At 51.4% G+C, this 12257-nt stretch overlaps 2 protein-coding genes across 4 annotated transcripts in view; one reads left to right on the forward strand and one right to left on the reverse strand.

Annotated features, from left to right (window-relative positions):
• HTR6 (5-hydroxytryptamine receptor 6) lies at window positions 1-10438 on the forward strand. Of its 3 annotated transcripts, XR_003573674.1 has the most exons (4): window positions 1-1853; window positions 3378-3536; window positions 4620-6189; window positions 9652-10438. XR_003573674.1 is itself a non-coding variant. In XM_027905195.1 (3 exons), exons 1-3 carry the CDS (start codon window positions 1122-1124, stop codon window positions 4824-4826), a joined length of 1098 nt encoding a protein of 365 aa, XP_027760996.1. In that variant the 5' UTR covers window positions 1-1121; the 3' UTR covers window positions 4827-6800. The 3 variants fall into 3 exon arrangements, 2 of the variants coding, with proteins under 2 accessions (XP_027760996.1, XP_027760995.1); XM_027905195.1 differs by lacking the exon at window positions 9652-10438 and having other exon boundaries at window positions 4620-6800; XM_027905194.1 differs by lacking the exon at window positions 9652-10438 and having other exon boundaries at window positions 3793-4714.
• TMCO4 (transmembrane and coiled-coil domains 4) overlaps window positions 7430-12257 on the reverse strand; it is a 35355-nt gene continuing 30527 nt past the window's right edge. Inside the window, exon 14 of the mRNA XM_027905192.1 lies at window positions 7430-7739. Coding sequence (XP_027760993.1) covers window positions 7473-7739 — 267 coding nt within the window. The 3' untranslated portion in view covers window positions 7430-7472. The remainder of the gene's footprint in view (window positions 7740-12257) is intronic.

The raw sequence follows: 12257 nt of genomic DNA on the forward strand, positions 1-12257 counted from the left end.
TGCTGGCACAGATGACAGGGATAGCAGGAATGGCAGGGAAGGCAGGGAAGGCAGAGCACGGGGCTGTTTCTTTAAGGCAAAAAAGAGAACTCTCAGGCTGGCACTTTGTGGAGTTTAGCCCAGATCCCTTAATTTTAATTAGCGTTTCGTTTCATCTCCTTCTCTCCCCCCTCAGCCCCACCTCCTTGGAATCAGCATTTCTGCATCCTTTCCCGTGCATTGCAGAGCAGCAGGGGAAGGTCTGGCTGGCACCTGCACACACTCACACACACTCACACACACACCCTGCAGGCTGGACGCACCTCTGCCGCGAGAGACAACCCTTCCCACGCTCCGGATCTTCCTCCTCCCGGGCGAACTGGGCTGGGAGCATCCCGGTCCTCACCTCAGGCGGTTCTGCCCCCCTTGCCGTCTCCGGCTGCAGCAGCAGCAGCAGCGCCGGGCACGGAGGACCTCGGGGCGGCCCCGAGCTCTGCAGGGAGCCAAGGCCAGCTGGGGGGGTAAGAGCTGAGCCTTGGGGGGCTAGAGCATCCCCAGCATCTGGGGCGTCCTGGAGTCCAGAGCATCCCCAGCATCCAGGGTGTCCTGGGCACAGAGCATCCCTGGCATCTGGAGTATCCTGGGATACAGATCATCCTCGGCATCTGAAGTCTCCTGAGTGCAGAGCATCTGGAGTATCAGAGCATCCTGGGGGCTTATTATTCCCTGGTCCAGTGCATCGAGAGCATCAGAGAATCTCGAGTATCCTGCCGTCCCTGGCATCTCGAGTATCCTGCCATCCAGTACATCCCCAGGATCCAGCGGCAGCATCCAGGGACATCCCAGAGCAGGGGCATTCGCAGGGACAAGGCACTGCCTGGCTGTGAGTAACGGGGAGGGAACCTTGCTCCTGCTGATCGGCTCCTGGGAACATCACTCTGCCCTGAGTGCCAGTGAAGAGAGAGAATAGGGGAAAAGAGGGAGAGGAGGAGGAGGAGGAGGAGGAGGAAAGAGGAGGAGAGAAGAGGAGAAAGGAGGAGGACAGACACAGAGCAGAGAGGTGGTCATTCTTCCCCTGGCTCCGGCGATGGTCACATAGCACAGGTCACGCCAGAGAAGGTTCCTCCAACCCCAAAGCTCCCATGGAGGGTGACCTTGGGGCCCCCAATTCCAGTGTGCTGGGGGAGCACTCCCTCCTCGTGGGGAGCAGCTGGGTGGCCGCTTTCCTGTGCTTCATCATTCTGCTGACCACGGTGGGGAACTTCCTCCTCATCCTCCTCATCATCACTCAGCGCTCCCTCCGCAACACCTCCAACTACTTCTTGGTGTCCCTGTTCATGTCGGATCTGATGGTGGGGTTGGTGGTGATGCCCCCAGCCATGCTCAACCAGCTCTACGGGCGCTGGGTGCTGCGGGGGGACTTCTGCTCCCTCTGGGCCTCCTTTGACGTCATGTGCTGCAGCGCCTCTATCCTCAACCTCTGCATCATCAGCCTGGACCGGTACCTGCTCATCATCTCCCCCCTCAAGTACAAGCTGCGCATGACCTCCTGCAGGGCCCTCTGGCTCATCCTGGCCACCTGGACTGTGGCTGCACTGGCCTCCTTCCTGCCCATCAAGATGGGGTGGCACAGGCTGGAGTTTGAGGAGCTGTCCCTGAACGTCACCTCGCTGGGGGACGAAGACCAGTGCCGGCTGGTGGTCAGTTTGCCGTATGCCCTGGTGGCCTCCTGCCTCACCTTCTTCCTCCCCTCTGCTGCCATCTCCTTCACCTACTGCCGCATTCTCCTGGCTGCCCGCAAGCAGGCAGTGCAGGTGGCTTCCCTTGCCTCCAACGTGGCCTCCACCAGCACTACAGATGACACCATGGCACAGGTAAGGTGCCCACAGGGACCTTGTTTCTTGCAGACCCCACAATTTGGGTGCCTAGGGTGTTTCTGCCTCCTGAACAGCCTTAGAGCCAGAGCTGCCTTTGACAACCAGACCACACTGAGGGAGATTTTGGGCAACATCCACCTTGCTGACGCCCTCTGAGGTGCCCTGTGTCTGTCCCACCAATGGAGAGCTTAGAAGCTGCTCTGGAGCACACAAACAGCATGAGCATAAAGAGACAAATTATAAGATTAAGGCAAAAATGCTCAGCAATAAAGACAGTTTTGCCCCCCTCTTGGCTGGCGTCATCCCTGAGGGTTTTAATCTTATATCTGAATTTCCACTCATAAATGTTGGCTGTGGTGGGTGTGAGACATATGGGGGAGAAGGATTTCAACTAATAGCAAATGCCAAATTCTGGAGAGCATCTTATTTTGAACAGAAGCTTCTATTTTTGTTACCTGGTTAACGGGAACTGCCAAACCCCTCCTTGTGCGATTGCTGGTTTTGTGCGTGGGTTTTATAACCAAAATGTGGCTGCACTTGTTTGTATTTCTTCAAGAGAAGGTAATTGCCACTAAATCTAACAGCTCTAATTCCCTGTAATAGGCTTTATTGACCACATATCCTACAGGGAAAAGGCAAACTTAATTGCCTTTAAATACCTTGGTTTAGTTTGTTCACTCTAAGAGCAGAGCCAGGACTCTGGCCAGCTCTCCCATATGTGATAAGATGCACCAGACAGTCAAAAGGAAAAGGACAATCAAAGAAAAAACAGATAATATCATAAAGTGATATCATAAAGTGCCAGGGTTTTGGACTCCACAAACACACTCACAAGATCAGGGGATGCTCAGGGGCTTTGTCGTGTTGTGATGCTGGAAAAAACCAGCATCCACACCTGTCTTTCAGCCAAGGCAAGTGGCCCAAAAAGGTCCTTGGAGCCCCAAATTGGCTGAAAACAAGTGTCAGCCAGGGAACCCTCAAATTTTATCTTTTAACCAGATTTTTGTTCTCTTTTTGGGCGTGAAGCTGAGCGGCAAAGGAGCATCATTTAATTACGGTGGAGGGCTGAGATAATCATTTCATTTTAGATTGTGGGGGGGGGGGATGGAGGGCTGAGTTATGGCCTTTGTAGGCTGCAATGTTTCACATCCTGCTTTTATAAACATAGTTAGTTTGTTGCTGTAATCAGCAGCTGGAGCTGCCTCTTTAGGGCTTTGTCTTCACCAAAACATAGACTGAGCTTGGTTTTTCTATAAAGAACAGCCTAGTGAGAACCCCCTATTTTACAGTAAAAAAAAAGAAGGTAATACTCTCATTGTTGAGGGTTTCTGTTATTTCCTCTTCCTAATTTGTGGTGCAGGGCCTGCAGTGCATGCCCCACTCCTGTCCCTGGGAGAAAGGAATTAATGGCAGGGTTTTTTCAGGATTTGGAGCACCGAATCTCACTTTTCTTGGGCAGAGGTTGGCACTGGTGCTGGCAGCTCGAGTCTGGGGAGGCTCATCACCATTCTCCTGCTACAGATTCCCTGTGTCCCCAGCCAGCCCATGGCTGGCAGCGAGAGCAGGAGGTTCACCAACAAACACAGCAAGAAGGCACTGAAGGCCAGTCTGACCCTGGGCATCCTCCTGGGCATGTTCTTCGTGGCCTGGCTCCCCTTCTTCATTACCAATGTGACGCAGGTAAGAACCTGTGGGGGTTTTGTGTTGGGTTTTCAAAAGCTTTTCACTTGGGATCCAGCTGGGTTCGATCTGAAGGTCTTGCTGGAACACCTCTGAGAGCAAAGATGCAACTTCCCCAAGGAGCTACGGCAAGGAAAAACCCTTCAAAAGGGATTTGAAGGTTTCCTTTGAAAGGGGAATGTTGGTGTGCCTGGGAAACTGCTCTGGATCGGGGCTGAGGTGGGAGATGCTGCTAATTCCTGCTGTGCCCCCCCAGGCTATCTGTGGCTGTGTCCCGGCCGGATTCTTCGACGTGCTCACCTGGCTGGGATACTGCAACAGCACCATGAACCCCATCATCTACCCGCTCTTCATGAGGGACTTCAAGAGAGCCATGGGCAAATTCCTGCCCTGCTGCCGGCGCTCGGGGGAGTCCCGGCCCAGCGCCATCTCCCTCTCCATGAGGAACTCCAACAGCGGAGCCCGAGCCGCCACATCCCTCAAGAACGTCCTCACCTTGCAGGCTGAGACTGACTCAGTTGACTCTGGGGCGCTGGGGAACGATCCCAACCTGCTGCCAGCCCTGCTGGCCCCCCGGGCCCGCTCTGTCAGCCTGTGGAACACAGAGCCCCTGGACCCAGAGCCGCAGCATGGGCAGCTCAGCACCCCCGTGGCCTGAGTGGGGTCACAGAGCTCGATGTACGGGGAAGGGTCCTTCGGCCCCACACAAACAGCCCACATGCTGCTGCTCCAATTCCCTCATCCAGCCCATCGTGCAGCTTGCAGAGGGCACTGCCATGGGTAGGTTCAGCCACGTGTCACTGCTGAATTGATCTGCCTTGTTTCTCTCTCTTCCATCCCTCCTTTGCTCACTGGCACCAGTCCCTCACCCTCCTTGTGGCCTTTGGACAACACTCTCAGGCACATGGTGGGATTCTTGGGGTATTCTAAGGGGACCAGGACTCGATGATCCTTGTGGGTCCCTTCCAAGTCAGCATATTCTGTGATTCTGTGATTCTAAGATTCTTTCCACCTCCAGTTAGTCTGAACCTTGGATTCCAGATCCTCTGTCCCCCTAAACTTAAACCAAGGCTTGGTTTTCAGCTTTCACACACGGATCACCTCCATCTCGTGTACTGCACTGAGAGGAGTGATGGAAACACATGCCATGACTCATGGATAAGAGGTTTGGAGCTGCTTCAGCCCGAGGAACATCATGTCTTCTTGGAGCTGCGTTTCCTGACTCGGAGCATGTCTGTCTCGGTTTCCTGTGAAGCAGTGAGTTACAGCCCACTGAAACCATCGTGGTAAATCATGGAGAGCTGTACTATGGGGGTTAAATTGGGTGCAGAATGTCCAACACTGATTTTTGGATGTTCTGTGGGGTGTGGGGGGGTGTGACTCGTCATGGCTCTGTGGGTTGTGTGACAGTAGTAATGGGATCAATGCCTCTTACAGCTCCATCCTACAGCTTCCCATTCTTGGCAAAGGACCACCACATTTCTGACAATCCGTTAATTTTTAGATGATGCAATTAGAAAATACAGTCTCCCCCCTTTCAAATAGGAATCTAAAGAAATATTATCATTTAAATGACAATTCCAGGATGCCTCCACCCAGCCCACCCCCACCATAGCCACAAGCAGAGGGAACAGTGAGTAATGTGGCAAGTGGGCTCTTAAAAAAATCAATAAACCAAATTATTTTAGTAAATTCTTCCTCAAGTGCCTTTGGGCTGCAGAGCTGGGCTGGCACTTGGCCGCTGTGCCCTCCCTGGACCCCTTCTCCCAAGTCTTCTGCCTAATTCCAAGCTCCCATTAATGGGTTTGACTGTGCTCCTGGAACTCACCAGTATCCAAACAGACACAGACCATCCCCTGGATATGGGATGCTGGAAGAAACAGTCACACTCCTAGCAAATCTCACTAGTTTTCTTTCCATGTTGCCCATGGATGTTCCAGAACTCAACAAGAGTTTTTATGACCAACTTGACCTTTACTTGGTACTTTGTACCCCCTGGGAACTGGGCCAGCAGTCAGGGATGAGCGACTGGGACACACTGAGGGCTCAGCAGGTTCAAACCTCAAACTGTTCAATACATTTTCCCCTGGATGTGTGGACGGAGAGCCTGGAGCTGGTGTCAAGCATAGAGATCAATATATGCATCTTCCCACAAAATGGCTTTATATAAAGTCATACTTTGACTACAACTCCAGCTAAAAAGGAGCAGGAAAATGCACAATGGAGTCTGGAAATCCGTTAGGTACTAAATCAGCCCTGGGAGATGGACAGAGAGAGAGACAGAGATCTCATCAAGCCAGATGTTCAAAAGCAATAATTCATTACTGTCTCATCAAGACAGTCTTTTGTAATTAGGTGTTTGCTTGTGGACAAAGCCTCAGATGAGTGGAGAAATCCCATCTTTTCCCTGCAGCCAACAGCATCAACACTGACTGGCCAAACAGCCCCAGCACTGTGGGATCCTGTGGCCTGTCTCCAGAGATGTCTCTCATCACTGCTCCAGAATGGAGCAGAGAAGGTCTGAGCTCCCTTAGATGTTGGATTTGGGGAGAGGAAACACCAAGCACCGAACACAAACCGCTGTGCTTTGCTGTGTTACAGCATCATCCCCCAAACCAGCCATGTCTTCGACTCCATGACAAATAATCTGCAGGTAAGGTGTGCAGGGAGCCTGGGGAAGGGAAGAGGGAGGTGCTGGATCAGGGAGGCAGGAGGAGGAGGAGGAGGACCCTCTGTGAACCAAAATTGGAAGGTGCAATCGCACTATTTCCCTTCCTGAGTCAATGAGACCCCCCAGATCAGGAGTGGGAGGTGTTTGTACCACAACACCTGTGGCAAAGCAGAAAACTCCAGGGGTGTTCTCAGAGCAGGGGTATCCATTTGTCGCACTCCTGCCAGATGCATTTCCCTGGGCTTAGCAGAAAAACAGGACAGAAAAGGAGCTTTTATGGAAGATGTGGATCAGTCCCACACAATTTGGGAGCTCTGCTAGCAGGGGATGTAAAGCCATGTCCCGTCCTCTGCCCTGAGACTGAGGAGAAGAGAGTGGAACCAATTCACTTTTATGGAAGGAATGAAACAGATTCATGTTTATCATATGCCAAGTATGTGTTTTATTCTAAGCCAATCAAAAATATGTCTAAAGGAGGCTTTTAAGGCTGGAGATGTGTGTGGGACTCAAAAGAAAAGTGTCAGTGGATTGCTGGGCTTGGAGAGCCTTGAAGTTTCATAAGCCATATGAAGTCCACTCGGTTCTCCTGCTGCTGTCACCCAGGGTCCCAAGCATGTTTCTAACAGAAACAGGCCCTCCAAAAGTCACTGACATCAACCTGGAGACAGGAAATAGTCTCGGAGATTGGAAAGTGCCCTGGCAGCCCAAGCCTTTCTCCTCCCCAGCCAGCACAGCTGAAGTGTGGACACTGATCCGCCTGAAGCGGGCTGGCAGAGCCCTCAACACACCTGAAATCCACAAACCAAACCAATCTCCAGTGCAAAAATGCTTTTAATTTCCTAATGATGAGCCCCCTCTCTGTGATATGATTAAAATCCCCTCAGAGCCACTTGTTTCTCAGTTATAGCAGGGACACAGTGCTGAGGGGGAACAGCTGCTTCCTGCAAGGATTTGGATGGGATCTGTCCTGGATTCCTGAGGAGCAGTGCAGATTCAGGCAGGAACCAGCCCTCTTTCGTCCGTGGGAGGTGCCGTTGGCAGATGCTCCGAATGCTTTGATCCAGTGCCAAACCAGTGCCACCCTCCAGGCTCACTTGAGGGGTGGGAAACTGCAGCTCCAGCTGCACCGGCTCTAGCCCCGGGAAATCCTGGGGCCGCGGCTGCTGCTGTGGCAGCGCTTTTAGTGCTGGCTGAGCCGCTCTGCTCTAATTTTCTCCTTCTCCTGCTGCCTGGTCCTTGCTGTCCCTGCTGTGGGAGCAGTCCTGTCAGGGTAGGCAGGGCTTTCCCAGGAGAGAGCTGGAGGAATCCCGTTGGTGAGCGCAGCCGGCTGGGAGAGCCTCACCCTCATCCTCCTCTTTCCCGGTGTTTTCCTCTCCCTGAGCCTCACTGCCTGCTTCCCGCAGGGATTTCTTGGCTAGAGAGGGGAAAAGACTGCCACTGCCTTTCTCTGCTGGCTGGCATTCCTTGGTTTTAATGCCGACAGCTTTTAGGATCGTGTCCATCTGCTTCATGTAGTCCAGGTGGCCATTCACCTGCAGGGAAAAAGAGTCCTGTGAGTGGGGAACCTGCGAGGACCCAGCTCAGCCAAGTCTTTCATCCAGACAAGCCACCACTGCCATGAAACTTGGGTTTGGCTCTGAGGAGGAAAGAATGAGGCTGGAAAATCACAGAATTATGGAATCGCTAAGGTTGGAAAAGATATTTATGATCATCAAGTCCAGCACTGCCAAGGCCACCACTAAAACACATCCCCAAGTGCCACATCCACATGGTTTTTTAACACTTCCAGGGGTGGTGATTCCACCACTGGATAAATGCAGTTGTGCATGGAACAGCCTGAACTGGCAGCAGCCTTTGGGGCACACGTTGCTGCTGGATTATTTTTCTTCTGAGATGTTTAAAAGCCTGGACCTGGCTGAGTTACAACCCCAAATCCTGGGTGCCATGAGGGTAAGAGGAGCAGCTCTACCACAGAGAGAGACACCCAGGTAGGATATGATTTCTCTTAGTTCAGCTCCCTGTTCTGTGCTAAATGACATTCCTCCAGGTGCCTCAGCTCCCTTGTAAAAGCTAAGATTATCTTATTTAAATTAGGATACAGTCATTAAACCTCACACAGCTACCAAGTGTGTTAAGGTTCTTGGCTGGAGACTGCACTGATCCATCCCACATAATATAAAACCAGGAGCCCAAGAGTTATGGGTCCATAAACCAAATAAAAGTCAACAGTACGTGCAAAACCCCAGATGTTTTTATTGGAAGATGAATTCCATGATAAAATAAGGCCTCCTGAGATGAATATTGGAATGTATCCTTCCAGTCAGGGCACAGGAGGACAGAAAACCTCCTCTGAAGGTGATTGTTGTTTATACTAAAGGCCATGTGGTTAGAGAGGCAGAAATTCCTTCCCCATTCCAGGTGTCCTGCACAAACCGAGCACTTGATGCACCGACAGCATCCTGAGATACTTCAGTATCTTTGGTAAATTCAATTTCCAACAGTTTAAATACTTCCTGATCCAGCCAGAGAGCTGGCTCAGCCTCTTATTTTCCCAAACCTCGCTAGTAATTGGGGAATTTCCACATCAGGGAAAACCCAACACCCCAGTCCCAGGTTTCCTGGTTCCCAGTCAGGTAGATGAGTGCCCCAGAAAGGGATGATGATGGTAACAGCTATTCACAGAGCTCTGCAAAGACACCAGCCATGCACCCTCTGCTCAGCCCCTGCCTGGTTCCAGAGCAATCTTTCAGCTGCCCCATCCCTGGAAGTGTCCAAGGCCAGGTTGGATGGGGCTTGGAGTAATCTGGGCTAGTGGAAGGTGCTCCTGCCCATGGCAAATGGTTTGAACTGGTGCCTTCCAGCACAAACCATTCTGGGATTCTGGGATTCATCACTGTGCCAGCTCCAGGGTTCCCAGCACAGCTCTCCCAAAACTAAAGCCAACCTTTCCTCCCAAAAATCCAAACCTCCAAGAAGTTTGCATGAAGTGGCTTTGGAGGGGGAAGCATTTGACTGCACTTAGGGCTTGGACCAAACTGAAGGATTTAATCAGCACATCAGGAATACAATATGTGACTTCAGTTCTTCCAGATGGCTCAACATGCTCTCATGTTTGGAGCTGATTAGTTAACTAAAATAACCACGGAAGGACTGAGGGACTGGCTGTGAGCTGTGGACATTGCAAAAGTACAAATCTTTTGCTGCTCAGTCAGGGTGGTTGGTGCTGAAGGAGCAAGGTGGGGATAGGCAGGAAAGGAGCTGGACTTGCTGGGAGTAGGGGCTGAAGGCTCTTGGTTTGCTGCATTCAGAACCTCTCCACTCACCACCATCTGCCTGCCCTGGTCAGTGCTTGGGGCTTTCTCATCCTACTGTTTACCAAGTCATTAGTCAGAGGGAACAAATTTCCTCTGCCACCTTAAGGACTAACTTTTCATATCTCCTCAGTATCCAGCAGCTTCCACTAAAACAACAGGAAATTCCTTTCCCATGACCACTGAGGGATGCAGGCTATGAGCCATCCTGCAGCTAAAGAGAAGCTGAGACCTCCCGGAAGTCCATCCCTTCTTGCAGCTCTGCTAAACCTCTAATTTCTAAATCTCTTCCAAGGAAACTCGCTCCTGTCTCCAGGACAGCCCAGGAGAGGATTCCCTAAAGCTGGACCAGCACAAGCCCTGAGAAGTGTAAGTGTGCTGTGCTGCATTGTGACATTGAGCACTGAGCCATCAGCAAAGGGACAGCAAACAAACTGCCTTGCCACTTGGTGCCATCCTGGCTGGAAAATCCAGCAGTTCCAGATCTCCAAAGCCTGTTTCCATCTGCTACCAAAGCTGAATTCCTCCACTGGTTAGGCTGTGCAGGAGATGGGAGGAGAACATCTACGACATAGTCAATAAAAACTTTAAAGGGAAATAAAGAGGTTGTTTGAATATTTATCAGAACAAAGTGCAGGAGGAATTTCAGGATGAATGGAAGAGTGTTCTCGGCACCAGAGCAAATAGATCTCTGCTTATTATAAGATGAAAGCAGTGGGGTGGGTTTATTGGTGTGTTGAGGTGACTTCTCACTACTCTACCTGACTTTATGGTTGCTTTGACTCACTGGAAAACATGAGCCAGCTGCCTCTGGCACTGCTGCTGCTGGGAGATCTCCAGAGGACAACAACTGATGGCTTTGCTCAGGGAGACCCACCAGCCAGCAGAAAGGAGCCATCAGCTCAGTATGTTTGGAAAGGTTTTCAAGTTCAAATCCACCCACAATCAGCTGCGACTGTTAAATTCACAGAGAAGTGGGTTTGTTGTGTACTGAGGAGGAATCCCAGTTTCTCTCTGATCTGAGCTATAGGAACACAATGTATGCTGGAGCCTGGCAAGGGGAGGGCAGAGAAAGGGCCAGGAGAAAGGAGCCATTCCATATGATCCTGGTTCTGCCATGGGCTCACCTGGGCACAGGTATGGCTCCTGCTCTCTCACAACACTGAGTGTCACAGTGACATCACTCCATACGGCAGAGATAAGACTCCACTGCTCCCTCCAGAGCCAAATATCCTCAGGTCCTGCCCGGAGTCCTTCAGTAAAAGCTCTATCACCCATCCTGAGCAGCAACGCAAGGAGTGCATTTGGCTCCAAATCCCTGTTTGCTCTGCAGGGCTGTGGAACTGCCCAAGCTGAGCTCAGTGTCCCTTATCCTCTCTGCTCCCTGTGGGCAGGCACAGGATAGGGTAGCTGTGCCCTCCTCCTGCTGCCCTTCACCAACACCCCATGGATTCCCAGGGAATCACTGAGGAGGCAGGCAGTGTGGTGGAGGAGGCACAGGTCACTCATACCTTTGAGAATTCCATCCCTTGGATTTGTTTTGAGTCCATCATGTACAAAGAGCAACTTTATCATGTGGGAAAAGATTCTCTCAAGTTCAAACATCTCTGCAGATTTTTGTTATTTCAGCAGGAGCAGTAATGACCTTGGAGGGCACGGTTCAGGGATTCCCTGTTAGCAAACGCTGCCTTTTTTTCACAGCAAATGGTATTTTGGGGACAATAAAAGAGTTCCTGGAGTGAGCTGCAGGTTCTGGAGCTCACCTGATAATCACATCTCACCTTTCAGCAGCTCTTTCCTCCTCTGGGTGTCAGACACTGTGTGTACACACAGAATGGAATTAAACTGCAGAGACAGCTCAGCAACTTGGGTTACTGTTTACTTTCCCTTTCCCAAAGCTACAGTGAATTTGTTGCCCAAAGAAGAAGAGCACTGGAGTTCAACCCTGCCTCTGAACTGAACTGGGGAGTTATGGGTACAGAAGGGAAGAAGCTTAAATGCCACTGGTGCTTTCCAAAAAATCCTCAGTTCTGGATACTGCCTCCAAACCCACGCAGAGCCTGGTCCACATGGTGGCACAGGCTGATGGATTGCAGGGCTTCCAAGCTGTGCCACACTATCACTCAAAATCCAGCCACTTCTGCCAAGCTGGCAGGCTCCTGCCACAGATATTCCCACATGTCAGCCTATGCCTTAGTTCAGAAGCTGGGCATACCTTGCATGACATCAGGCATTTATAGAATCCCAGAATCCTACAATAGTTTGGGTTGGGAGGGACAAGATTGTTCCACCCCTGCCATGGGCAGAGACCTTCCACTATTCCAAGTTGCTTAGAGCCCTGTTCAACCTGGCTTTGGACACTTCCAGGGATGGGGTAGCCACAGCTTCTCTGGGCAACCTGTGCCAGGGCCTCCCCACCCCCACAGGGAAGAATTTCTCCACAATCTCCCATCCAACCCTGCCCTCTGGCAGTGGGAAGCCATTCCCCCTTGTCCTGTCACTCCAGGCCCTTGTCGAAAGTCCCTCTCCATCTCTCTTGGAGCTCCTTTAGGCACTGGAAGGTGGTCTAAGGTCACCCTGGAGCCTTTTCTTCTCCAGGCTGAACAACCCCAATTCTCAGCCTGGCAGAAAATGTCCTGGCTGTTTTCCACAGTTTTCTCACAGTTTATGGCAAAACTCTAATGTTGCCTGTGCAGGTGAATGTGTCTGGACCTGGCAAAAGCCAAAGGCAGAGCAGAT

This window comes from Empidonax traillii, unplaced genomic scaffold, assembly GCF_003031625.1.
Source record: "Empidonax traillii isolate 1590-97213 ecotype Southwest subspecies unplaced genomic scaffold, ASM303162v1 scaffold1129:size175808, whole genome shotgun sequence".
Classification (NCBI taxonomy): Eukaryota; Metazoa; Chordata; class Aves; order Passeriformes; family Tyrannidae; genus Empidonax; species Empidonax traillii.